Source organism: Pantherophis guttatus, chromosome 1 (assembly GCF_059756535.1).
Source record: "Pantherophis guttatus breed Tessera chromosome 1, ASM5975653v1, whole genome shotgun sequence".
Lineage (NCBI taxonomy): Eukaryota > Metazoa > Chordata > Lepidosauria > Squamata > Colubridae > Pantherophis > Pantherophis guttatus.
In genome coordinates, this window is record NC_142063.1 from 345,188,059 (window position 1) to 345,216,031 (window position 27,973).

Consider the following 27,973-nt stretch of genomic DNA (forward strand, 5'->3'; position numbering starts at 1 on the left):
CGCCATCCATCTTACTCAGGGTAACTCTGGGCAGCTTACAGTCATAAAAATATAAAACCTGCAGAAAGATTTTTAAATATATATGTATGTATAAATAAAATGTGGAATGTTGAAACGGTTTTGGTAAGAGCGGGAAAGCTGGAAGATGAACCTCCCTGGGCCGGAGGAGATTTCCACGGAAGAAAGCCAGGCGTTTGAGGGATCACCCACCCCCAGTCTTTGCTCAGCCGGCTGATCTGATCCACCACGACGCTCTCCTGGATCTGGTAGAGGGAGACAGCGGAGTTGCAGAGCTCTGGGTTGCCACTCCGGATGGCCGTCAGGTCCAGCACGCACTCCGTGAAGGCCAGCATCAAATTCAAGTGGCGTAGGGTGTCCGTGTGCTCCCTCTGGAGAGAAGCAAGCAAAAGGCCAGCTTAGATTTTCACCTGGGCTCTCAGGCCACCAGGAGGATGCAGCCTTCGCGTGAGACAAATTCCTTGTGTGTCACACACACACAAATCGCATTGGGCCAAATAAAGTATTCTATTTCTATTTCTATTTCTATTTCTATTTCTATTCTATTCCTGTTCTGTTCTATTCTGTTGTTTCTGTTCTATTCCTGCTGAGTTCTGCTCTGTTCTGTTGCATTCTATCCTATTCTATTTCATTCCTATTCGAGAGAGAGAGAGGGGGGGGAGGGAGGGAGGTAGAGAGAGAGTGAGTGAGTGAGAGAGAGAGAGAGAGAGTGAGTGTGTCAAAACCCCCAGGTCTGGAGGTGGCTGATGAGGAGGAGGAGGAACAGCTGGGTCCAGTGCCTCACGCATGGATGCACAGAAGGCAGAGGAGAGGAGAGCAGTGGAAATCTATGGGCCGGTCCTCAGGACGGAAGAGCCACCATTGCTAGCGAAGCCCCACCCTAGCTCTGGGGATAAAAGGCAGGGTCGGAGATGAATAGATGGGGCAGACAATTATTCATCTCCCAGCCAGATGGACTTGTTAGCCTGCTGGGGGAGAGGGGAGAGGGAGAGAAAGGGAGAGAGAGACTTTTTGCCTGGGCTGCTGGTGCTCCTAATAAATAAATCTTTGAGTTAACTTCAGAGGGTTTGTCGTATTTGGGGAGCTGGGTCAGAACAGGGCTCAATTGTGGTCATAAAACGAGGACTAGCTGTACCTGCATAGCCTCCCTCGAGTCAAAGGGTTTGAAGACCTTCTACGTTTGCGAAATTGTGCTATTAATGTCCTGGACAGGGCGCATTAGGGCTAAGTGCAAGGCTATGTTCTCTGCCACATAGCCTTCCCACACTCCAGATTAATGCTGCTATAAATATTAGTCCTGGCAAAGACGGTGCAATTCCTTGGGGCTGGGTAAAGATTTATTTCGTGATTTGATTTCCACAGCCACCCATCTCAACGAGTGTCTCTCGGCAGCAGGCATCATAAAACACAGGAACAAATTAAAAACAATTACAATGCCAAATATATCTATCTACTTATCTCTCTCTCTCTCATATCTATCTATCTATCTACTATCCCTATCTCTATCATCTATCTATCTATCTATCTATCTATCTATCTATCTATCTATCTATCTATCTATCTATCCCTATCTACCTACCTACCTACCGACCTACCTACCTACCTACCTACCTACCTACCTACCTACCTACCTACCTATCATCTCTCTCTCTACTATCCCTATCTATCTATCTACTATCCCTATCTATCTATCTATCTATCTATCTATCTATCTATCTATCTATCTATCTATCTACAGCACCAATTGTAACAAGGACGCTAATGCAGCCATGAAAAGGGACTTTTAAGATAAAAATCTTGACATAAGCTGTTTTGTTTACCAGTACAGGTAGTCCTCGAACCTATGACCACAATTGAGCCCAACCTTTCTGTCGCTAAGCGAGACATTGGCTAAGTGGAGTTTTGCTCCATTTTACCACCTTTCTTGCCACCGTCGTTAAGTGAATCACTGCAGTTAGTAACCTGGTTGTTAAATGAATCCGGATTCCCCGTTGACTTTGCTTGTCAGAAGGTCGCAAAGGGGATCACATGACCCCCGGGGGGGGCACACTGCCGTCATAAACATGAGTCAGTGGCCAAGCGCCTGAATTTTGGTCGCGTGCAACCGTCGTAGGTGTGAAAAACAGTCGTTAAGTCAGTTTTCAGCCCCGTTATTAACTTCAAATGGTCGCTAAATGAACGGTTGTTATGGTGAGGACTCCCTGTTCTCCATTAACCTTGTAAAGGGGTGAAATCCGGCAGGTTCTGACAGGTTCTGGAGAACCGGGAGCGGAAATTTTGAGTAGTTCGGAGAACCGGCAAATACCACCTTCTGGCTGGCCCCAGAGTAGGGTGGGAATGGGGATTTTGCAGTATCCTTCCCCCAGGAGTGGGGATGGAATGGAGATTTTGCAATATCCTTCCCCCAGGAGTGGGGAAGGAATGGAGATTTTGCAATATCCTTCCCCCAGGAGTGGGGAGGGTATGGGGATTTTGCAGTATCCTTCCCCCCAGGAGTGGGGAGGGAATGGGGATTTTGCAATATCCTTCCTCCAGGAGTGGGGAGGGAATGGGGATTTTGCAATATCCTTCCCCCAGGAGTGGGGAGGGAATGGAGATTTTGCAGTATCCTTCCCCCAGGAGTGGGGAGGGAATGGGGATTTTGCAGTATCCTTCTCCCAGGAGTGGGGAGGGAATGGGGATTTTGCAGTATCCTTCCCCTGGAGTGGGGAGGAAATGGGGATTTTGCAGTATCCTTCCCCCATGAGTGGAGAGGGTATGGGGATTTTGCAGTATCCTTCCCCCAGGAGTGGGGAGGGAATGGGGATTTTGCAATATCCTTCCCCCAGGAGTGGGGAGGGAATGGAGATTTTGCAGTATCCTTCCCCCAGGAGTGGGGAGGGAATGGGGATTTTGCAGTATCCTTCTCCCAGGAGTGGGGAGGGAATGGGGATTTTGCAGTATCCTTCTCCCAGGAGTGGGGAGGGAATGGGGATTTTGCAGTATCCTTCCCCCAGGAGTGGGGAGGGAATGGAGATTTTGCAGTATCCTTCCCTTGCCATACCCACCAAGCCACGCCCACAGAACCGGTAGTAAAAAAAAAAAGTGGATTTCACCACTGTCTCAAACCCATATACCTCCATCAAAGTTTCTTCAGGCAGTTCTGGAGCTTCAAAGCTGGGAGGCGATGCGCCGTAAGGCATGTACTTCAAGCAAGGGGCTGCCTCAGCACCAGGAGGAGAGGTTCCCATATAAATCCCGGGTGGGGAGCCCATCAGGATCCGGCCACTGGTAGAACACAGGGAGCCCCCGGAGCTGTTAGAGCCAACTAAAAGGCAGGAATTAAAAAAAAAAAAAAAAAGGAAGAAAAAAGACACATCACAACACTGTGTAAGCTGAACAGATCCTCCCCAGCGAAGAGAATATTTGTAAATCAGGTATGAATTGTGGGGATCCTTATTGCTGTCTTGAGTTTGGTGTTTTTTTCTTGAAGACGTTTTCACGACCCAACTAGGTAATCTCATCAGTGGAAGAAGGGAATGGGGTTTATGGAGGAGGACGCGGAGATGACAACTGTGGGGTCCTTGATACTCTCTGAACCGGGTAGCTTTCTTGCAGAGGTTTCATGACCCAACTAGGTAACATCATCAGTGTTAGAAGGGAATGGGATTTGAGGACTATTTGAGGGATTTGAGAAGGACTCAGGACGGGGTACAGCCTGATTAAAAGCACAAAGACAGACAAAATTTAAAAATAATTAAAATTATTAAATAATTGGCTCAATTATAAAACCCCCAAATTTAAAATCCCACATTTAAAACCAATTAAAATCTTTACATTGATAGCCCGGCCTGGCAGAACAAGGTTTTGAGGGCACAGCGAAATACCCGGAGGTCGGAGATCTTACGTATTTCCGGGGGCAGTTCATTCCACAGGGCTGGGGCTCCCACAGAGAAGGCCTTCCCCCTGGGTGTCGCCAGCCGACATAATTTGGCCGATGGCACCCTGAGGAGACCCTCTCTGTGGGAGTGGACTGGCCGGTGGGAGGCTACTGGTGGCAGAAGACGGTCTCGAAGGTACCCAGGTCCAATGCCATGGAGCGCTTTAAAGGTGGTAACCAACACCTTGAATCGCACCTGGAAGACCACTGGGAGACAGTGCAGCGCGCGCAGGAGGGGTGTCACGTGGGCACAACGATTTGCGCCCATAACCACCCGCGCGGCCGCATTCTGGATCAGTTGGAGCCTCCGGGTGCTTTTCAAGGGGAGCCCCATGTAGAGAGCATTGCAGTAGTCCAGTCGGGAAGTGACAAGGGCGTGAGTGACCGTGTGAAAGGCGTCGCTTAAGCCAAGCACCAAGGACCCCCAAGTCCTTCTCCCCCCCCTTCTCCACAAACCACACTCTCTTTTAGCACTGATGATATTACCTAGTTGGGTTTTGAAACATCTGCAAAAAAGCAACCAAGGTCAGAAGGCACCAAGGACCCCCACAAGTCCTCCTCCTTCCACTTCTCCACAAACTTCACTCCCTTCTAACACTGATGCCGTTACCTAGTTGGGTAATAAAATATAGGCAAGCAAATAACCCAGCTCAGAGAGCGCCAAGGACCCCACCATCAAGGCCGCAATCTGCCACCTGGGACCTCTTCCTGAGCTAGTGAAACAGCCTGAAGGATATGGGATGCCCAAGGAGGCAGAGATTATTAATTGCCAAGTGTGTTTTATTCCCCTGGACCTTCACTTCTTGCGGCTTCTTTCTGCACTGACCCAATTCTCTAGTCCAATGATGGCTAACCTTTTTGCCATCGTGTGCCAGGAAGGGGGGGTCGGGTTCATGCGCACGCCCAAACCCATAATCCTATGCGCCCCACCCTCTGCATGCGTGCACAACCCCCCATTCCCTCCCCCCACTCCTGGCACGCAATGTCCCGGTAGGCCCATTTTTCCTTCTCACCTGGCTCCAGATCTTCTCTATGCATCTGGGGAGGGCGAAAACAGCCTTCCCCACCCCCTCGGAGGCCCTCTGGAGGCCTGAAACGGCCCATTTCCCAACCTGGTTGGACAGGAAATGACGTTTTTTGGTGTCCCCTGCCTCCGGAGGCAGGAAACAGCCTGTTTCCCTACTTCTGGTGGGCCCAGAAGGCCCGAAAATCAACTGGCCGGCATGCGCGCCAGAGCTGAGCTGGCGTGCCCACTGATATGGCTATGCGTGCCAACACGCATAGGCTCTAGTCCCTTCTTCTCCAGTCCCAAAAGGTGCTTCTTCCAAAAGGCAACTGGAGTTTCCTGGGTTTTTTTCCTTGAAGATATTTCCCTTCGCGTCCAAGAAGCTTCTTCAGTGCTGACTGAATGATGGGAAAGGGAAGGATTTGTATTCTTTCCAAGTCGTGTGGTCGTTAGTACTCTGAAGGTTGGTGGTTAGCTCTCCGAGGGACACTGAGGCCACTTGGGGGTTTATCTGTGCCCTCAGGGTCACCTGTATCAGAATGGATGAGGGTTTGGAACTTTCTTGGGACTGCTGAAAGGAGTATATTTTAAACAGGAGGATAGGTGGTGTCATATCCGGGGGCGGGCTTCAAAAATTTTAGCAAGGGGTTCCCTGCCCAGTTGCTGGATGGGCGTGGCCATGGTGGGCGTGGCCTAGTCGGCCTCCTGCACCACGGTGAGGGAAGGGGCATTTTTGCCCTCCCCCGGCTCCGGAGGCTTTCCTTGAGCCTCCAGGAGGACGAAAACGGCCTCCCCAGACTCCAGAGGCCCTCTGGAGGCTGGAAACAGGCCTGTTCCTGGCCTTTCTGGCCTTCTGGTAGGCCCGTTTTTTGCCCTCCCGTGTGTGCCCTGCACTTACCTGCATCCAAAATGGACCGGGGGGGAGACTCCTGGGAGGGGTGGGGCAGGGAGCCAAGAGTGGGATTTGGGGGTTCTCCGAACTGCACAGAATCTTAGCTAGAGGTTCTCCCGAACCCCTGCAAACTCCCAGCAGCCCACCCCTGGTCATATCCCTCTCTCTCTCTCTCGAGAGAGAGGGCTCTTCCATTTTAACACAGATGGAATTTTAACACACCTGGAAACCTGCATCCAGTTTTGTTCACCACGTTACAAAAAAAGAGGTTGAGACTTTGGAAAAAGTGCAGAGAAGAGCAACTAAGATGATTAAAGGGCTTGGAGACTAAAAGAACACAGTTGCAGGAACAGGGTATTTCTAGTCTGGAGAAAAGAAGGACTAGGGGGGTCGTGATAGCAGTCTTCCGGTATTTGAGGGGCTGCCACAAAGAAGAGGAGGGGGGTCAACCTATTCTCCAAAGCACCAGAAGGCAGGACAAGAAACAACTGGATGAAAACTAATCAAGGAGAGAAGCAACCTAGAAATAAGGAGAAATTTTCCTAACAGTGGGGACAATTAACCAGTGGAACAGCTTGCCACCAGAAGTTGTGGGTGCTCCATGATCCACTGGAGGTTTTTAAGAAGAGATTAGACAGCCATTTGTCTGAAATGGTACAGGATCTCCTGCTTGAGCAGGGGGTTGGACTAGAAGACCTCCAAGGTCCCTTCCAGCTCTATTCTGATGGATTTCTTTCATCCCTCTTTCAAGACCACTGTTCCTTTCTGCCTAGAGCAGGGGTCTGGAGCCGCATGTGGCTCTTTCACACCTCTGCTGCGGCTCCCTGTCACTCAAAATATGCATCACGATTGCCAACGTGCGACACCCACCGACGCGCAATTTATTAAGCTTTTTGACCTCCGGTAGGCCAACCATGGATAAATCCAAGAAAAGAAAAGTTTCAGAAGAAAACAGAATCTTTAATTCAACTACATATGCTAGTTCTGTGGCCGCTTAGGAAATAATCAGGCACGGGAAGGGTTTTGTGGCTCCCGGTGTTTTCTTTTCTGTGGGAAACGGGTCCAAATGGCTCTCTTGAGTGTTTAAGGTTGCAGACCCCTGGCCTAGAGTGTGGACTTCGCTGTCTTCAAAAGACCTTTGTCTTTCAGATGCAGATGGACTTCTGAATTTTGTCCTGATGGGTGTGTTCTCCTGTGTGGTTTTCAAGGAAAAAAAAACCCCCAAGAGAGTCCAGTTGCCTTTTGAAAAGCACTTTTGGGACAACCATGACCTGATGACTGAGAATCTCCATGGACATCCTTCTTCGAGTCTTCTTGGAGATCAGGAGTTCTCTTTGAGATGGCTAACTCAGAAAACATCCCCGCCTGGCTGTTCTCCAGACAGAATTTGCTCAAGGCCCTTTGACCCTGAAGGAGGAGTCACTTCCTCACCTGACATCGTCCGAGCTCTGAGTACCATGTGGGTGCAGGTCGGAGGCGTGGCACTGTTTGGAGGCGATCCTACAGTGAACATCACTGCCCTGGAACTGGCTCCAACTGGCATGGACGGATGTCCTCCAGTGATGCCACAGGCCCCCGAGGGAGCTGGGGAGGAAAGATTACCGGATTAGATCTCAGAAGAAGCTGGAATAGTGAATGTAAGGCGGTGTTTCTCAAACTTGGTAGCTTTAAGATGGGTGGACTTCAACTCCCAGAATTCCCCAGTCAGCAGGCTTTATAGAGGAATGGGTTCCAGCTCCCAGAATTCTCCAGCCTGCATGCTTTAAAAAAATAGGTGGGCTTTGATTCCCCAGAATTTCCCAGCTGGAATGTTTGAAAATGGGTGGGCTTCAACCAGGGGTGAAATGCTCCCGATTCGGACCGGATCACGTGATCCCCTTTTGACGAGCAAAATCAACAGGGAAGCCAGATCCACTTAACAACCGTGTGAGTCACTTGAGCACCGCAGTGATTCACTTAACAACGAAGTCCAGGGGGGAGCAAGAACCTGCAGTGAAATCATAAAATGAGGCCAAACTTAACACCTGCTTGGCAACGGCAAATTGGGGCTTGAGCAGGGGTGAAATGCTCCCTGTTCGGACCGGATCGCCTGATCCGGTAGCGATGGTGGTGGGTGGTTCGGAGAACCGGTAGCAAAAATCCCTGCGGCCCCACCCCCCATGCCCAGCTGAGCAGCGGGATTATCAGAGGCTTTTTTTTTTTTTTTTTACTTTTAAAAGCATTTTTTCTACAACCTCTTCAGCTGAAAAAATGGTTTTAAAAGTTAAAAGAAGCCTCTGATGGTCACGCAGCTCAGCTGGGATCATCAGAGGCTTTTAAAAGCATTTTTTTTCTGCAACCTCTTCAGCCAAAGAGGTGGTAGAAAAAAATGTTTTTAAAAGTTAAAAACAAAAAAAAGTTGGCCCACCCAGTCACATTACACTCCCCCCACCAAGCCACGCCCACAGAACAGGTAGTAACAGATTTTAGATTTCACCCCTGGCTTCAACTTCCAGAATTCCCCAATCAGCATACTTTAATGAGGACCCAAATTGTTGGGGGCAATATGCTGACTCTGTAAACAGCTTATCTTTTCTTTATGTACTCCGAGAGCATGTGCACCGAAGACAAATTCCTTGTGTGTCCAATCACACTTGGATAATAAAGAAGTCTATTCTATTCTATTCTATTCTATTCTATTCTATTCTATTCTATTCTATTCTATTCTATTCTATTCTATTCTATTCTATTCTATTCTATTCTATTCTATTCTATTCTTCTTTATTCTGTTTTATATCACTTTTTGTAATGACAAAATCTCTGTGTCCTGTATTTTGCTCCTGGGTTGTCTCAAAATCTTCGAGACTGCCTGCTGCTACCGACAACCTCCCATCGACCCGTGCGCTTCCACAGAGAGGGCCTCCACGCGGTGCCATCAGCCAAACAATGTAGGCTGGTGACCCCCAGGGGGAGGGCCTTCTCTGTGGGGGCACCTACCCTATAGAACCAGCTGCCCCCTGAGATAAGGAGAATCCAAGACCTCGGTGCCTTCCGCCGCGCCCTTAAAACTTTCTTTTTTCATCAAGCCGGGCTGGCTTAACATATTTTTAAATGTTTAATTGGTTTGTCATTTTAAACTGGGGCCAAATTAATATATATTCTTTTAATTGTTCTTAATGTTTATATTGTATGTTTTTATCTGGCTGTACACTGCCCTGAGTCCCTTGGGAGAAGGTGCGGTATATAAATTTGAAATAAAAAAAAAAAAAAATAGTAGTCACATTGTAAATACTCTTGACAATGGATTATGAGGCAAGCTGACACAGGAAGGGACAATTTTCAAAGCCAGACGTATCATTACGGCTGTGACCCCAAAGTTGTTTTTTCAAAAGAGGCAACTGGACTTTTGTTTGTCAAACCAGTTGCCTCTTGAAAAAGCATTTTTTGGACAACCATGACCTTGGATGACGGAGACTCTCCAGAGACATTATGGCTGGGACCCTCAACCTGAGTGGTTCCAAGTGCCCATATATACATATAAATACTAAAAAAAAAGAGAGAGTATTTGTAGGCCAGGGCTGAACAGTGGGGTTCTTGATGCTTCCCGAGTTTAGCTGTTTTCTTACAGACATTTCATGACCCAGCTAGGTAATGTCATCAGTGCTAGAAGAGAGTTGGGCTTGCTTTTATTTTATATACAACTGGCTTGTCCAGTTGTATATAGGTTTTCTTGGTGGTGGCTCAGTGGCGAAGACGCTGAGCTTGTCGATCGAAAGGTCGGCAGTTCAGCGGTTCGAATCCTTAGTGCCGCGTAACGGGGTGAGCTCCCGTGATTTCTCCCAGCTCCTGCCAAACTAGCAGTTCGAAAGCAGGTAAAAAATGCAAGTAGAAAAATAGGGACCACCTTTGGTGGGAAGGGAACAGCGTTCTTTGTGCCTTTGGCGTTGAGTCATGCCGGCCACATGACCACAGAGACGTCTTCCGATAGTGCTGGCTCTTTGGCTTTGGAGATGAGCACCGCCTCCTAGAGTCGGGAATGACTAGCACATATGTGCGAGGGGAATCTTTACCTTTTACTGTCAATTTGTCTGAGTTTGTGGTTCCTTGACTGGAGTAAACAGTGAGGAAACTCACTCGCTTCTAGCACTGATGATGTTACCTAGTTGGGTTACGAAATGTCTGCAAGAAAATGACCAAGCTCAAAGAGCATCAAGGACCCCACATATTCAGTTCCTTGTTCCCCCTTTTTATAGGGGAGGTGTAGGAGTTGACCAGGCTGAGACCGAGGAAGGGGTTGAGTGTGTCATTACTGAGACCGAGGGAGGGGTCAAGTGTGTCTGGCCTAACCTCTCCCATTCTCTTTTTAATGTAAATTTTAATTTGTTCTTAACCTGGGGTTTTAAATTTGTCTTGGGCTAAATTGATTTAATCAGATTTTACTTCTGCTCTTAAATTTTTGTATTCTATGTGTTTTATCTTGTGCCTGTTCACCGCCCTGAGTCCTTTGGGAGTAGGGAGGTATATAAATCAAATAAAATGAAAATGAAATGAAATTAGTCTCAAGTCCCTTTGCGCCCACAAGAGATCTAACTCCAGCCCATCTTGAATTCCGTTGACTCTTATCTACCAATTTGTTTTGACGGTTTAGCAGTTCAGATTCTTGCAAGTGAGCACTGACATGTAATCAAAATAGTCCTTTGAACTGGCCTGGTTCTTGATTTATTGTGCCCGACATAAGGCACCTTATGGTTTTTCTCTCTCTTCCCCATTGCATGCGGAAGAGGTCAAAACAACCTGCGCACATCCCTTCACCTTACCTGTATCCATCGGCCGCTCGGTATTAAGGCTGTCAGTGCTGCCCTGGTAGAGCTGGCTGCTAAGGGCCCCCTTTGCTGGTTGATCTGACAGCTTGCTGGTACTTACAGACCTGCGAAAGGAATGAAGGAGATGGTCAGGATAGGCTGTGTGTGTGTCTGACCTGAATTGGAGATGCAGTGGTGGGATTCAAATAATTTAACAACCGGTTCTCTGCCCTAATGACCGGCTGGGTGGCCGTGGTGGGCATGGCCAGGGGGTGTGACAGGCAGCACTCTGCCTCCTGCACCCCCCTGGGAGCAAAAATGAGCTGTGGGGGGGGGGCGCTGTGCCATACCCCCTGCGCCTTGTTTTGGGCCTAGTAGGCCTCTATGCAGCCTCCTAGGAGCAAAAATGAGCGGTGGGGGGGCGGGGGGGCTGCGCCACACCCCCTGCGCCTTGTTTTGGGCCTAGTAGGTCTCTATGCAGCCTCCTGGGAGCAAAAATGAGCCATGGGGGGGGGGCTGCGTCACACCCCCTGCGCCTTGTTTTGGGCCTAGTAGGCCTCTATGCAGCCTCCTGGGAGCAAAAATGAGCCATGGGGGGGGCTGCGTCACACCCCCTGCGCCTTGTTTTGGGCCTAGTAGGCCTCTATGCAGCCTCCTGGGAGCAAAAATGAGCCATGGGGGGGGGGGGGCTGTGCCTCACCCCCACGCCTTGTTTTGGGCCTAGTAGGCCTCTATGCAGCCTCCTGGGAGCAAAAATGAGCCATGGGGGGGGGGGGGGCTGCGTCACACCCCCTGCGCCTTGTTTTGGGCCTAGTAGGCCTCTATGCAGCCTCCTGGGAGCAAAAATGAGCTGCGGGAGGGGGGGACCTGCGCCACACACCCCCGCGCCCCGTTTTGGGCCTAGTAGGCCTCTTTGCAGCCTCCTGGGAGCAAAAACGGGCTGCGAGGGAGCTGCGCCGCACCCCCCTCTCGCGCCTCGTTTTGGGCCTAGGAGGCCTCCCCGCACTTACCTGGGAGCCAAAATGGGGCTTGTGAGGATTCCTGGAAGGAGTGGGGCCAGCCACCAATTTAATTACCCGATTCGCCCGAACCGGCTGAATCTAGTGCAAAAATGGCAACTTTAAAAGATTTGTGGACTTCAACTCTCAGAATTCCCCTGGCTGGGGAATTCTGGAAGTCCACAAGTCTTCAAAGTTTCCAAGGTTGGAGTCGAGTGATCTAGTGATTTCTCCTCCTCTCAGAAAAATCTCCCGCAACCTTGAGGTTCTCCAGATGGCAAAGACTCCGATAATCCTGTAGTCAGGCTAATGTAGGAGAAGGAGTGGCGGAAGCTGGAGGTGGAGTTTTATTTATTTATTTATTTTTCAAATTTCTATACCACCCTTCTTCTTTCGGACTCAGGGCGGTGAACAGCCAAAGTAAAACATTTGTACACAAAAGTTAAAATAGATTTAAAATAAATAAATAAAGTTTGGCCCATAATTTAAAACATTTCAATTCAAAACCAATTTCAAATTTTAAAAACCCACCATAAAATCAGGACAGCCCGGCTAACTGAAAAAAATAGGTTTTAAGGGCCCGACGAAAAGTCCGGAGGTCTGATATCGTGCGTATCTCCGGGGGCAGGTCGTTCCAGAGGGCTGGTGCCACCACAGAGAAGGCTCTCCCCCTGGGGGTCGCCAGCCGACATTGTCTGGCTGTTGGCATCCTGAGGAGGCCCTCTCTGTGGGAGAAAACTGGCCAGTGGGAGGCAATTGGTGGCAGAAGACGGTCCCATAAGTACCCCGGCCCTAAGCCATGGAGCGCTTTAAAGGTGACCTTGAAGCGCACCCGGAAGTCCACCGGGAGCCAATGGAGCTCGCGCAGGAGAGGAGTCACATGGGAGTGCCCCCTCGCTCCCATAATCCCCCGCGCGGCCACATTCTGCACCAGTTGGAGCCTCCGGGTGCACCTCAAGGGGAGCCCCATGTAGAGAGCGTTACAATAGTCCAGACGAGAAGTGACGAGTGCTTGAGTGACCGTGCGTAGGGAGTCCCGATCCAGAAAGGGGCGCAACTGGCGTATCAGGCGAACCTGACAAAAAGCCCCCCTGGCCACGGCTGTCATATGCCCATCTAAAGACAGCCGCGCATCCAGGAGGACACCCAAGTTGCGGGCCCTCTCCGTGGGAGCCAATGATTCACCCCCAATAACAAGCAATGGCGCCAGCTGGCTATACCGGGACGCCGGCAGCCACAGCCACTCGGTCTTGGAAGGGTTGAGTCGCAGCCTGTTTCTCCCCATCCAGACCCGCACAGCCTCCAGGCACTGGGACATCACTTCCAAGGCATCGTTGGCATGGTCTGGGGTGGAGTTAAAAGAGGGATCAGCCTAGAATCCCTACCCGTGTTTCCCTGAAAATAAGACTGGGTCTTACTTTCTTTTGGGCCCCAAAATAAGCACTAGGCCTTATTTTTTGGGGGGCAGGGAGTCTTATTTCCCCCCCCCCATGTACGGGAGTCCCACTTCTGCTTGCTCGTGGCAGGGCAGGAAGCCGCATGGCATCCCAGTGCCACCGTGAGGCGGGTGGTGGTGGTGGAGCTGCCCCATGTGCCCCAACACCTCCCTCACCTCATGGCGGCACTGGCCAAAAGAATATGACAACAGCCAATATGACAACAGCCAATATGACAACAGCCAATAAAATATTAAACGACATGTACTCGCACAGGAACAGGAAGCTCAATTACAAAGCCCAAAGAAGGTATAAACCTTCTCCCACCCCAAACTCCATTTTGTCAGCTGTCCCAAAATCACATGCGGTTCGGTGGTTTTGCTTCATCAATAAACGGAACCTTTCTTTCTCATCAGCCTCCATGTTTGCAGTGTCTTTCTCCTAAGCTTGGAGCTGAAACCAGATGGATATCTCTTCCAACAAAACTCAAAAATCAAAGCTTGGGGTTGTTTCTAATCCGTCCGCGGTGATAAAAGAAATGCAAAACACATTTTAAAAAAGCACCGTGGGAAAAATCTTGCCAGGAAAAACACCCAGCCTCTCTCTGGCCCGAGCTACACACTGCAATGAAGGCTGCCAGATGGGGAATTTATTTATTTTTTGGGAGCGAGTTCTTTGAAACGAGGCACGTCTACCGTCCCTCGTGCGGGACTCTCCGCTTCCAGAAAACGGCTTTTATTTTGCTTTTAAGTGCTTTTAAGGTTTACGATCGTGCAAGGACGGCAGCTGGAACGAGCCTGGAAGGCAGCATATATATATATATATATATATCTTCCGATCGATGCTAAATGCTTCCAGGCCTGACCACCGTAAATAGGGCGTAACGATTACAGCCATTATAAAAATAATAACTTCCACTTATCAAAAAACAAAACACACCCAAGAACTCTTGTTAGGATCTCAACACAAGAGGGAGCAGCCTCATTATGTATTTGTTGGAAGAGAGTTTATCAGCAATCTTAAAACGTAACTGAGTGATCATGTGCCATCAAGCTGTTGTTGACTTTTCTAACCTAACTAACTAACCTAGAGAGTTAGTTAGAGCCTGGTGGCGCAGCAGACTAATAGCCTGTTATTAACATTCAGCTGCCTGCAATTACTGCAAATTCGAATCTCCCCAGGCTCAAGGTTGACTCAGCCTTCCATCCTTTCTAAGGTAGGTAAATTGAGGACCCAGTTTGTGGGGGCAATAAGATGACTTTGTATAAAATATACAAAAGTATGAAGGCCTGGCCTGGCCTAAATCTTCCCCCTTTTTAAATGTGGAAATTTTAAATTTTAAAATTTAAATTCGTCTTATTTATAGGGGTATGGGTAAGGCGTTTTAAATTGGGGAGCCATTTTAGATTTAATTCTGTTTTAAACGTATTTTAATTGTTTATATTGTATGTTTTTTAATTTTGGCTGTTCACCGCCCCGAGTCCTTCGGGAGAGGGGGCGGTATAAAAATCTAATAAATAAATAAAATAAAATAAATAAGGCTATTGCTTAACGCATTGTAAACCGCCCTGAGTCTCCGGAGAAAGGCGGCATATAAATCAAATTATAAAAAAACAAAAAACCCTAGACAGACCCAAAGATGCTTTTTTCAAGAGGCAACTGGACTTTCTGGTTTTTTTTTTTTTTGAAGATGTTTCGCTTCTCATCCAAGAAGCTTCTTCAGCTCTGTCTGGATGGGAATGGAAGGATTTATACTCCTTGCAGACAGCTGGCCATTTGCATCCTTTTTAGAGGGTCGTTGAGGCCACTTGGAAATTGTCTGTGTCCTCAGGGCCGCCTGAGTGGTGCAAGTGGATGTGGAGCCTTCTACAGCACAGTCCTTTTGGCAGTTCCAAGAAGGCTCTACTCAGGCGACCCTGAGGACATAGACACACCTCGGAGTTGGACACCCCTGCTGTAGAATGTAGGACGGGGATCAGTACCTGCCAAAGGCCGTCTTTCCGTGTTGATCTCTCGCCTGCTTGTCACTACTCTGCGCGGCGTGGAAGGGTGTGAGCTCTCTGGCCTCCCCCATGTCCTTCGGCTGCAGCAAGAGGTCTGAGGGCGCCTGCCGACTGATGAGGCCCACCAAATTTGAAGATGCCTGGGTCTTGGGGATTTTGAAAGGAGCCATCGCCTATCGGAAAAGAGAGAGAGAGAGGGGAGAGAGAGAGAGAGAGAGAGAGAGAGAGAGAGAGAGAGAGAGAGAGAGAGAGAAAACCTTCCTGAATTTTAAATTATACATAGTCCTCGATGTACGACCACAACCAAGCCCGAAATTCCCGTGGCTGAGCGAGTGTCAGGTTTCGATGTCATCTCAAATAAAATAAATTGCATTTCCAAACAAATAGTCTTTGACGAAATCTTTCATTTTATTAAGCATGACAATCTGTTCCCGATCGTGGCGTAGCCAACTCTGACTTCCTGACCCCCAAACCTTCCCTTTCCGTTCCCCAATTCTCTGCGTCTCATTGGCCGTCTTCCAAATCACTCTCCCCATATCTACTATTTCAGCTCCCAGGAATGTCCCCCCTCCCATCTCATCTCCTAGGGGATATTATCTTCAGGGAAAATAAGTAGGTGAAAAGTCAAGCATCCTCTTGCCAGCTGCCCCCTCTTCTCCTTCTTATGTCAGCACTAGAGTAAATGCAGGTTGAAGTGCTGACAGCGAGACATTTTTTAAAAGTGAGTTTTGGCTCCATTTTACAACTTTTCTTGCCATGGTTGTTAAGTGAAGGGTTTCATTTGTTAAGCTCGTCACAGGGTGGTTAAGGGAATCTGGATTTCCCATGGACTTTGCTTGCCAGAGGGTCACAAAAGGGGATCATGTCAGTGTATAAGAGTTCATGAATTGGAATAGACATGGTAACAGGTCAAGCCAACGGGGACTGTTTGGTGACCTGGAGGGCTCGGAGCCTGGGCGTGGCTTAGCTTGACTGATTTGTATATATGAGTTGCTTTGTCCTTGCAATATAGCCTCTGTATTATATTTGATTCTTTGCTTCTGGATTCTGAGTTCTGGTTCTGGCTTCTGCTGCATGGGTATTGTACACATGCATCATGATTTATATATAAAGAAGTTTCTTTTATACATGAATCCTGCTGAATTCTTTACTTGTGTGCTGGCTGGATTGCTGCAAACTCTAACAGATGACATAACCCTGGGACCGTCATAAATACGAGCCAGTTGCCAAGTGTCCAGATTTGGATCACGTGACCCTGAAGATGCTGAAAGGGTCATGTGAAAAACAGTCGTTAAGTCATTTTTCTCAGCATCGTTGAAACCAGTGGTGAAATGTAAAATTTGTTACTACCGGTTCTGTGGGCATGGCTTGGTGTGTGTGGGGGTTAATATGACTGAGTGGGTGTGGCCAACTTTTTTTTTTAACTTTTAAAACCATTTTTTAAATGCTTTTAAAGCCTCTGACGATCCCAGCTGACTTCCCTGATCGGCAGAGGCTTTTTTTTTTACTTTTAAAAGCATTTTTTCAGCCGAAGAGATTGTAGAAAAAATGCTTTTAAAAATAAAATAAAAAGCCTCTGATGATTACGCGGCTCAGCTGGGCAATGGGGATGGGGAGGGATTTTTGCTATCGGTTCTCCGAACCACCCGTCTCCATCGCTACAGGATCGGGCGATCCGGTCCGAACCGGGAGCATTTCACCCCTGGTTGTAACTTTGACCGGTCACTAAATGAACTGTTGTTAAATTGAGGAATCTCTGTAGCTACATGGACTGGATTCAGGCCTTTTAAAGCTCTTGAAAACAAGAGCTGATTATTATTTAGCTATCACCCGACATCGGTTGCTTGTCGTTGAAGGTGCTGGCCCACATCTCATGTGGTCCCAAATTTGGCTTAGGGTCACTCATTCACACACTCACCGCTATGGTCAACAGCCAACACTCAATCACTTCCCAAAGAACACCATGTGTAGGAAGAAATATCCTTCTGGGTTCAACTCCAAGTGGGGAAAAAGACACTGGAAACATGGAGACTGCTTGGAAAGATGGTTTAATGGTGGACAGGATCACATGGTTTGAGTTCCTGAACAGAAAAGGGCCAAGTCCCTGGGTTTTATGCTCTCTCTGGCTTTGAACTTCCTGGGGCCCCGAAAGAGTATCCTGATTGGTTGTCAGACTCCCAGGGGGTGGGGGTCTTAGCTAGCCTTGCTGGCTGATGTAATCTTCCCAGGTGCCATGGGGTGAGTTTCTGTTGCTATTGTGTTGCAGATGGGTCCTATTGTCAAAGATTGAGTTTCTGCCTCTGGCCCATTAACAAAGGGGGGGGGGGGGAGGAGGCGGCAGGAAGGTGGGAGTTGCTTTGTCTTTAAAACATGTTTCTCCATTTCTCAACCAGGGAAACACAATATTTCTGCCTTTTTAATATTTCCCAAAATATTTCATTCTTCTAGGAAAGGGGTGGGGGCTAACTTCCTACAATGTGGAACACCCAGTTCTTTTATAACAAACAAGAGATCCAGCGAATTTAAAACAACAGCAAAAACTTTGCTGATTACAGTGTACATCGTAATGGTGGGTGTGAGAGGGATTACAGATTAACAGAGTTGGAAGGCACTTTATAGGTCATCTAGTCCAACACCCCCCCCCCCCGGGGCTCAAGCAGGAGACCCTACAGCATTTCTGACCAATGGCAGTTCCAAGACAAATGGATCTTGGAGTCCTAGGGGACAATCCCTTAAATATGAGCCAGCTGTGTGCAGCAGCTGCCAAAAAAGCCAACACAGTTCTAGGCTGCATAAACAGAGGGATAGAATCAAGATCAAGTGACCCTTTGGAATGAACTGCCCCGAGACACGAAATAACCCTGATCTCCGTGCTTTCCGCCATGCCCTCAAAACCCTGATGTTCCAACAGGCGGGGCTAAACATATGAACATGTGAATGTTTTTAAAATGTTATCTAATTTTAGGTTCTATTTAATTGGGCCAAACTATGTTATAATAATAATTTTAATTAGCAATTTTATGATGTTTGTGTATCTATATTTTTCTTGACTGTACACCGCCTTGAGTCCTCTGGGAGAAGGCGGTATAGAAATATAATAAATAAATAAATAAATAAGTGTTAAGACCACTTTATAAGGCCTCGGTAAGGCCACACGTGGAATACAGCATCCAGTTTTGGTCGCCACGATGTAAAAAAAGATGTTAAGACTCTAGAAAGAGTGCAGAGAAGAGCAAACAGGAGGTTTTAAGGGACTGGAGGCTAAAACAGATAAAGGTTGCTGGAACTGGGTATGTCTAGTTTAATAAAGAGAAGGACCAGGGGAGACATGATAGCAGTCTTCCAATATCTCAGGGGCTGCCCCAAAGAAGATTTGGGGGTCAAGCTATTCTCCAAAGCACCTGAAGGCAGGACAAGAAGCAATGGATGGAAACTCATCAAGGAGAGAAGCAACTTAGAACTAAGGAGAAATTTCCTGACAGTGAGAACAATTAATCAGTGGAACAATTTGTCTCCATCACTGGAGGTTTTTAAGAAGAGACTGGACAGCCACAAGTCTGAAATGGTACAGGGTCTCCTGTAACCAGGGGGTTGGGCTAGAAGACCTCCAAGGGCCCTTTCCAACTCTGTTATTCCATTTCATCAGCTCTCTGTCTCACCTACACACACACACTCATCCACACTTACCCACATCCTTCTCAATGAGGCTGCCAATGGGACAGAAGCTGCCAAGTCTGGATCCAAAGGACCGCTCAAAGAGTGGGTGAGCTTCAGGATCTCTTTGGTTCCCCCCAAATCCTTCCTTCGTTGCTTCTCAAGACTGGCCGTTGTGGATTCCAATAGTCTGGGAGGCGTTGATGGGGTTTGGGGAGGGGCTTCCCATGTGCTCAGGCTTAAATCCTTTTGTCTGGGTCAGGTGACTTTCCTTCCTTTGTTGCCTTAACGACTTGGTTCCTTCTTATCTATACTGCCCCCTCCCCCACTCCCCTCCTCAAGGGATCTTGGTGCTTGGCTTCCTGCTTATCTGCCTGCTTGGTCTTTAGGCATGGCAGCTGAAGTCTAGTCCAGGGGTCTCCAACCTGGCAACTTTTAAGACTTGTGGACTTCAACTCCCAGAATTCCTCAGCCAGCTTTGCTGGGAGTTGAAGACTTGTGGTCTTAAAGTTGCCAAGGTTGGAGACCCCTGGACTAGTCTCACAAGTAGAAACCAGGGGACGGCGAGTTTTTGTACTGCCTTGGTCACAAAAGTCAATTGGGCGACTTTGGGCCAATCACCAGGAGACGGTGAGTTCCAGTTCTGCCTTAGGCATGAAAGGCGGCTGGGACTTTGGGTCAATCACCAGGAGACAGTGAGTTCTAGTCCCGCCTTAGGCATGAAAGGCGGCTGAGTGACTTTGGGTCAATCACCAGGAGACTGTGAGTTCTAGTCCCGCCTTAGGCATGAAAGCTGGCTGGGTGACTTTGGGCCAATCACCAGGAGACTGTGAGTTCTAGTCCCGCCTTAGGCATGAAAGCTGGCTGGGTGACTTTGGGCCAATCACCAGGAGACTGTGAGTTCTAGTCCCGCCTTAGGCATGAAAGCTGGCTGGGTGACTTTCGGCCAATCACCAGGAGACTGTGAGTTCTAGTCCCGCCTTAGGCATGAAAGCTGGCTGGGTGACTTTGGGCCAATCACCAGGAGACGGTGAGTTCTAGTCCTGCCTTAGGCATGTAAGGCAGCTGGGCAATTTTGGGCCAATCACCAGGAGAAAGTGAGTTCTAGTCTTAGGCATGAAAGGCGGCTGGGTGACTTTGGGCCAATCACCAGGAGAAAGTGAGTTCTAGTCTTAGGCATGAAAGGCGGCTGGGTGACTTTGGGCCAATCACCAGGAGAAAGTGAGTTCTAGTCCTGCCTTAGGCGTGAAAGCTGGCTGGGTGACTTTGGGCCAATCACTAGGAGAAGGTGAGTTCTAGTTCTGCCTTAGGCATGTAAGACGGCTGGGTGACTTTGGGCCAATCACTAGGAGAAGGTGAGTTCTAGTTCTGCCTTAGGCATGTAAGACGGCTGGGTGACTTTGGGCCAATCACTAGGAGATGGTGAGTTCTAGTCCTGCTTTAGGCATGAAAGCCGGCTGGGTGACTTTGGGCCAATCACCAGGAGACAGTGAGTTATAGTCCCATCTTAGCCATGAAAGCCAGCTGGGCAATTTTGGAGACAGTGAATTCCAATTTACAGAAAACATCTATCTCAACATCAAGCGTCTCCCAATCTCAAGGCCTTGAGGAGAATACAGGCAGTCCTCCACTTACAACCGGTTGCTTAGTGACCATTCAAAGTTATGACAGACACCCCTCCCCCTAAAGGGACTTGTCTCATGCTGCTTGGCCCAAAGTCACCCAGCCGGCTTGCATGCCTAAGGTGGGACTAGAACTCACCTTCTCCTGCTGATTGGCTCAAAGTTACCTTGCTGATTTTCCACTCTAAGGCAGGATTAGAATTCACCGTCTCCTGGTGATTGGCCTAAAGTCACCCCAATCAGCTTTCATGTCAAAGGCGGGAGTAGAACTCACAGTCACTGTGATTAGAACTCACAGTGATTGGCCCAAAGTCACCTAGCTAGCTTTTGTGCTTAAAGCAGGACTAGAACTCACTGTCACCTGGTGATTGGCCCAAAGTCACCCAGCCAGCTTTCAAAGTTAAGGCGGGACTAGAATTCAGAGTCTCCTGGTGATTGGCTCAAAGTCAACTTTGCTGACTTCTACTCTAAGGCAGGACTAGAACTCACAGTTCCCCTAGTGGCGCCTTCACCACGAAACCGAACTGCTTCTCTGCATAGCAGCTTCTGACACTCACCTTTGTGGGAGAGCCAATGATGGTTGGCAGGGGAGTTTTGAAGGGCCAGTCCGAGCTCCGCGGAGATGACCCCATGTGTTTGGTAGGCGATGTCCCCAGACTGACCGGCCGGGTGGGCTGGGGCGAATGGCCATAGCTGCAGGCTGTGTAGGATGGGCAGATGGGATCTGAATGCTGCTTCCGAAGTTTCTGCTTGTTCTGGTAAATGTCCGTCAGGGTGGGCGTGTTTTGCAGTCGAGCTCCTGTCAACAGGAGGGACTGTGGAGACTGGGACTGCGTTGCCGAGGAACCTGGCAGGGAGGAACAGAAATATTATGGGATTCAGGGCATCTGGTCAATAACGCACTTGCATCAAGCATTTTTTCAACCTTGGCAACTGTTAGATGGGGGGGGTCTTTCACTCCCAAAATTCCTGAGCCAATCTGCTTCAAGATGGGTGGACTAAGACCCAGAATACTCAGCTAATCTGCTTTAAGAGGGGTGGACTTCCACTCCCAGAATCCCCCAGCCAGCATTCTTTAAGAGGGGTGGACTTCCACTCCCAGAATCCCCCAGTCAGCATGCTTTAAGAGGGGTGGACTTCCACTCCCAGAATCCCCCAGTCAGCATGCTTTAAGAGGGGTGGACTTCCACTCCCAGAATCCCCCAGCCAGCATGCTTTAAGAGGGGTGGACTTCCACTCCCAGAATCCCCCAGTCAGCATGCTTTAAGAGGGGTGGACTTCCACTCCCAGAATCCCCCAGTCAGCATGCTTTAAGAGGGATGGACTTCCACTCCCAGAATCCCCCAGTCAGCATGCTTTAAGAGGGGTGGACTTCCACTCCCAGAATCCCCCAGTCAGCATGCTTTAAGAGGGGTGGACTTCAACTCCCCTCCCCTTTAGTCTGCGCAGCAGACTAAAGCACTGTTAAGATAGCACCAGCTGCCTGCAATTATTGCAAGTTCAAATCTGACCAAGCTCAAGGTTGACTCAGCCTTCCATCCTTCCGAGGTAGGTAAAATGAGGACCCCGTTTGTGGGGGCAATAAGCTGACTTTGTATAAAAAAGAACACTGCTTTGGGGGGGGGGGAAGCCCTACTAAGCAGGTATATGCAAAAGTATGAAGGCTATTGCTTAACGCATTGTAAGCTGCCCTGAGTCTCTGGAAAAGGGCGGCATATAAATCGAACCAATAAATAAACTCCCAGAATTCCCCAGCCACCATGCTTTAAAAAGAGTGAACTTCAGCTCCCAGAATGCTTTAACATGGGTCGTCTTTCACTTCCAGAATTCCCCAGCTATCGCACTGAAGTGCGGACTTCAGCTCCCAGAATTCCCCAGCCAGCATTCTTTAAGAGGGGTGGACTTCAACTCCCAGAATCCCCCAGTCAGCATTCTTTAAGAGGGGTGGACTTCAACTCCCAGAATCCCCCAGTCAGCCTGACAACTGATGTACACCCATTTTGAAGCATGGTGGCTGAGGGATGCTCTGGGAGTTGGTCCATGTATCTTCAAGTTCCGAGAGTTGGGAACCTCTGATCTGGTCGGATCAGATCCTGGTCAGTGAGAATTCTGGGAGTCGGAATACACCCATCTGAAAGCATGCTGGCTGCGGAATTCTGGGAGCTGAAGTCCACCCACCTTGAAGGCCCAAAACGGGCCATTGCCGGTGTGTGTGTGTGTGTGTGTGTGTGTGTGTGTGTCATGCGGGGGGCATTGCATTATGGATGTAGGCACGCACTTGCATGACCCCCCCCACTTCCCCCCACTTTTGGCACACGACGGTAAAAAGGTTAGCCATCACTGCCCTATATCCATGATGGCGAACCTATGGCACAGGTGCCAGAGGTGGCATCCAGAGCCTTCTCTGTGGACACCCTTGCCATCGCCAGCTGTTCTTCTGGGTTCCGTGGTGTACATGCACGGTGGATAGCTGGTCTGGCGCGCATGTGCACCGGTCAGCTGCTCTCTTCCGGGTTCTGGCACACACATACTCCAGTTTTGGTACTCGGCGCCGGAAAGATTAACCATCACTGCCCTATATCATTCCAGACAAATGGCTGTCCAATCTCTTCTTAAAAACCTCCAGTGATGGAGCATTCACAACTTTTGGAGGCAAGCTGTTCCACTGATTAATTGTCCTCATTGTCTGGGAATTCCTCCTTAGTTCTAAGTTGCTTCTCTCCTTGATTAGTTTCCACCCATTGCTTCTTGTCCTGCCTTCAGGTGCTTTGAAGAATAACTTGACTCCCTCTTCTTTGGGGCAGCCCGAGATATTGGAAGACTGCTATCATGTCTCCCCTGGTCCTTATTTTCATTAAACTAGACATACCAGTTCCTGCAACTGTTCTTCCTATGTTTTCGCCTCCAGTCCCCTAATCCTCTTTGTTGCTCTTCTCTGCATGCAAGAATAATTTCAACAAGTTTGATAGAATAGAATAAAAATATCAATAAGAATAGAATGGTATAGAAATATCAATAAGAATAGAATAGAAATAAGAATAGAACAGAAAAGAAATATCTAGAATAGAATAGAATTATGAATAAGAATAGAATAGAATAGAGTAGAATAGAATAAATAGAATAGAATAGAATAGAATAGAATAGAATAGAATAACAGAGTTAGAAGGGACCTTGGAGCTCTTCTAGTCCAACCCCCTGCTTAGGCAGGAAACCCTACACCACTTCAGACAAATGGTTATCCAACCTCTTCTTAAAAACTTCCAGTGTTGGAGCATTCACTACTTCTGGAGGCAAGTGGTTCCACTGATTAATGGTTCTGACTGTCAGGAAATTTCTCCTTAGTTCCAGGTTGCTTCTCTCCTTGATTAGTTTCCATCCGTTGCTTCTTGTCCTGCCCTCAGGTGCTTTGGAGAATAGCTTGACTCCCTCTTCTTTGGGGCAGCCCCTGAGATATCGGAAGACTGCTATCATGTCTCCCCTGGTCCTTCTTTTCATTAAAGTAGACATACCCAGTTCCTGCAACCGTTCTTCATACGTTTTAGCCTCCAGTTCCTTAATTATCTTTTAATTACCATACTGGATGGGGATCATGGACAAGAGAGTCATTCCCATCCGCTGGTCGTACCAATCCCATTCTTTTTTAAGCCACCCGCTCAAGAAAGGCATAATGAATGTGATGAGAAAAATTAACCGCCACTGATGCGAGGGGGGAGGAGGACCAAGGGAGGAAGAATGCTCTGGTCATCCCAGGTCACCCAAGTGGCTCAAAGAAATCCTTTCATGAGCTACAAAGGGAGGACAACAAAGCCCTCGCAGTCTTTCCCATCAACAGGATGTTACGGCACAAGTCAACTGGGGTGACGGCAGCGGCTTGTCCTCGCAAAGTCCTTCTAAGCGGGCCATGCTCACAGAAAGCATCCGAGCACATGTGCGGCCCAGAAAGACAAGTTCAGGCAAGGAAAGAAATCTCCATCACCCCCATTCCAACATTTACTGATCTCTCTCTCTCTCTCTCTCTCAAATGCCTCTAGGCACTTCAGTCGTACAGAGACGGAGATTGGATGCCTAGAGAAGCCTTGTTTTAGTAGGGTTTTAGTTACCTAGCAACAATCTGTTAGTCATTCAGTCTCCACCTAGCTATAGGTAGATAGGTCTCCCTCATCTATCAACTCTGTCTGTCTCTGTCCGTGTATCCATTGTCTCTCTCTGTCCATCCATCATCCATCCATCTACCCACCTATCTATCCATCTGTCAATCCATCTTGTCATCCATGCATCCATCCATCTTCTCTCATCCATCCATCATCTTCTCATGTCCATCTATCCATCCATCCTTCCTTTTCTCTCATCTATCCATCCATCTTTTCCCACCCACCTCTCCATCCATCCATCCACCCATCTTCTGTCATCCATCCATCCGTTCTTCCTTTTCTCTCATCTATCCATCATCTTTTCCCACCTACCCCTCTCCTCCGTCCATCCATTTGCCCATCCATCATCTTCTGTCATCCATCCATCCATCCATCCACCCATCTTCTGTCATCCATCCATCCATCCATCCATCCATCCTTTTCTCTCATCTATCTATCCATCTTTTCTCACCCACCCATCCCTCTCCATCCATCCACCTGTCTATTTATCCATCTGCCCACCCATCATCTTGTCATCCATCCATCCATCCATCTTCTTCTCATCTGTCCATCCATCCTTCCTTTTCTCTCATCTATCTATCCATCATCTTTTCCCATCCACCCACCCTTCTATCCATCCATCCACCCACCCATCATTTCTCATCTTTCTCTCTCTTTCCTCTGTATCACCTATCATCTCTCTCCCTCTCTTTCTCACATAATACTGGTGGACGTACCATGGCTTGGATGCTGAAAGCCTTGGAGACGTTCTCCATCCCTCCCCCCTTTTACAAAACGGAGCACCCAGACGTTTGAAGATCCAGAACCGAACTGGCCTCTCATCTAACAATTCCTCGCCCTCTGTCTCTTAAGCAGTCGAATTATCTCCACCAGCCTCCTAAACGTGCTTGGGTAAGAAGGCTTCAAAACTCTGGGCAGAGGGACTCTTTGATGTTTCGTACCTTCACAGCCAAAAAGCTGTCCCTTAAAACTCAGATGGGGGGGGGGGAACGGGACAATGAAGAGAAAGTGCTCACCTGAAGAGCTTCGGCCCCTTATTTCGTGCCCTTGCAGCTGCCCGCAACAGCAATGCCCAAGTTGCTCAGGTATGGTACCAACTGGTGGGGAAAAGAAATAGTGAAATTGCTGAGGGGTTCCCCCCCCACACACGAATGCAACCACAGGTAGTCCTTGACTTACAACCACAATTGAGCCCAACATTTCTGATGTTAAGTGTGACATTTGTTAAGTGAGTTTTGTCCCATTTTATGACACAGACAGACAGACAGACAGATATAGATAGATTAGATTGTTAAGATAGAATTCTTTTATTGGCTGAGTGTGATTGGACACAGAAGGAATTTGTCCTTGGTGCATAAGCTCTCAGTGTACATAAAAAGACAAGATACATTCGTCAAGAATCATAAGGTACAACACTTAATGATACTCAAAGGCAGGGGTGAAATCCAGCAGGTCCTGGAGAACCGGTAGCGGAAATTCTGAGCAGTTCGGAGAACTGGCAAATACCACCTCTGGCTGGTCCCAGAGTGGGGTGGGAATGGGGATTTTGCAATATCCTTCCCCCAGGAGTGGGGAGGGAATGGGGATTTTATTTATTTGTTTGTTTGTTTGTTTGTTTGTCAGTCAGATTTATATGCCACCCTTCTCCCGTAGGACTCGGGGCGGCTCACAACAATAAAACAACCCAACAATAGATAAAGATTAAATAATATTAAAAACCAATTTAAAATCCCCAAATCCCCAAAGTTAAAATTCACGGCACATCAGGGAAGTTGCTGAAAGAGCCATGTCTTTAGGTCGGCGTGGAAGGGGCAGAGGTCGGGGGCCATCCAGAGCCCGGTGGGCAACCCATTCCAGAGGGTCAGTGCGACCACAGAGAACGTCCTCATCCTGAGGGCCGCCAGCCGACACTGTCTGGCCGAGGGGACCCGGAGGAGGGCAGCCCTATGTGAGCGCACTGGGTGGTGGGAGGCCGGTAGGAGGGGATCCTGCAAATACCCTAGGCCCATGCCATGAAGGGCTTTATAGGTGAGTACCAGCACCTTGAAGCGGATCCGGAGGACCACCGGCAACCAGTGCAGCTCGCGCAATAGTGGTGTTATATGGGAGTAGTGGGACGCACCCGTAACTACTCGCGTGGCCGCATTCTGGATCAGTTGGAGCCTCCAGGTGCACCCCAAGGGCAGCCCCATGTAGAGGCATTGCAGTAATCCAGCCGAGAGATAATGAGAGCATGAGCAGTATCCTTCTCCTGAACGCCCACCACGCCCTCCAAGCCACGCCCACAGAACCAGTAGTCAAAATATTTGGATTTCACCACTGCTCATAGGGTACAAATAAGCAATCAAATCATACTAGGAAACAATCAATATCAGTATAAATCGTAAGGATACCAGCAACAAAGTTACAGTCATGCAGTCATAAGTGGGAGGAGACGGGTGGTGGGAACGATGAGAAGATTAATAGTAATGCAGCCTTAGTGAATAGTTTGACAGTGTTGAGGGAATTATTTCTTTAGCAGAGTGATGGCGTTTGGGGAAAAACTGTCCTTGTGTCTAGTTGTTCTGGTGTGCAGTGCTCTATAGCGTCGTTTTGAGGGTAGGAATTGAAACAGTTTGTGTCCAGGATGGGGAGGGGTCTGTAGCAGGGGTGGGTTCTAATTTTTTTTTACTACCAGTTCTGTGGGTGTGGCTTATTTTGTGGGCGTGGCTTGGTGGGGAGGGTTTAATGGGACTGGGTAGGCGTGGTCAACTTTTTTTTAATTATTTTTACTTTTAAAAGCATTTTTTCTACAACCTTAAGAGCTTATAGGAAAAAAAATGCTTTTAAAAGCCTCTGACGATCAGGCAACTCAGCTGGGATCGCCAGAGGCTTTTAAAGGCATTTTTTTCCCCTATAACCTCTTCGGCTGAAGAGGTTGCAGAAAAAAATGCTTTTAAAAGCCTCTGACAATCCCAGCTGAGCTGCACGATCATTAGAGGCTTTTTTTTTTTTTTTTACTTTTAAAAGCATTTTTTCAGCTGAAGAAAAAATGCTTTTAAAAGTTAAAAAAAGAAGAAGAAGAAGAAGAAGAAGTCTCTGCTGGGCACGGGAGGGGTGTGTGTGTGCTACCGGTTCTCCGAACCACCCGCCATCGCTACCGGATTGGGCAGTCCGGTCTGAACCAGGAGCATTTCACCCCTGGTCCCTGGCCCGTTTTGGATGCAGGTTAAGTGCAGGGCGCGCACGGAGGCTCGGGGAGGGTGAAAAATCGGAAGTTTTGGAAGTTCTAGAGGGCCTCCGGAGCCTGGGGAGGCTGTTTTTGCCCTCCCGGAGGCTCGAGGAAAGCCTTTGGAGTCCGGGGAGGGCAAAAATGCCCCACCTTCCGCTGTGGTGCAGGAGGCTGACTAGGCCACGGCCACCCAGCAACCAGGCAGAGAACCCTTTGTTAAAATTTTTGAAGCCCACCCCTTTTGCGACCTTCTGACAAGCAGAGCCAATGGGGAAGCCAGAT

General features: G+C 48.4%; 1 protein-coding gene across 1 annotated transcript in view; it reads right to left on the reverse strand.

The window, feature by feature from the left end:
* ULK2 (unc-51 like autophagy activating kinase 2) overlaps positions 1-27,973 on the reverse strand; it is a 157,137-nt gene that overhangs the window by 14,382 nt on the left and 114,782 nt on the right. The window contains exons 17-23 of the mRNA XM_060685628.2: positions 25,497-25,577; positions 20,887-21,176; positions 15,033-15,226; positions 10,632-10,741; positions 7,267-7,419; positions 3,135-3,325; positions 211-389 (exon numbers count right to left, since the gene is read on the reverse strand). Of these exons, the coding sequence (XP_060541611.2) occupies positions 211-389; positions 3,135-3,325; positions 7,267-7,419; positions 10,632-10,741; positions 15,033-15,226; positions 20,887-21,176; positions 25,497-25,577 (1,198 nt within the window). The remainder of the gene's footprint in view (positions 1-210; positions 390-3,134; positions 3,326-7,266; positions 7,420-10,631; positions 10,742-15,032; positions 15,227-20,886; positions 21,177-25,496; positions 25,578-27,973) is intronic.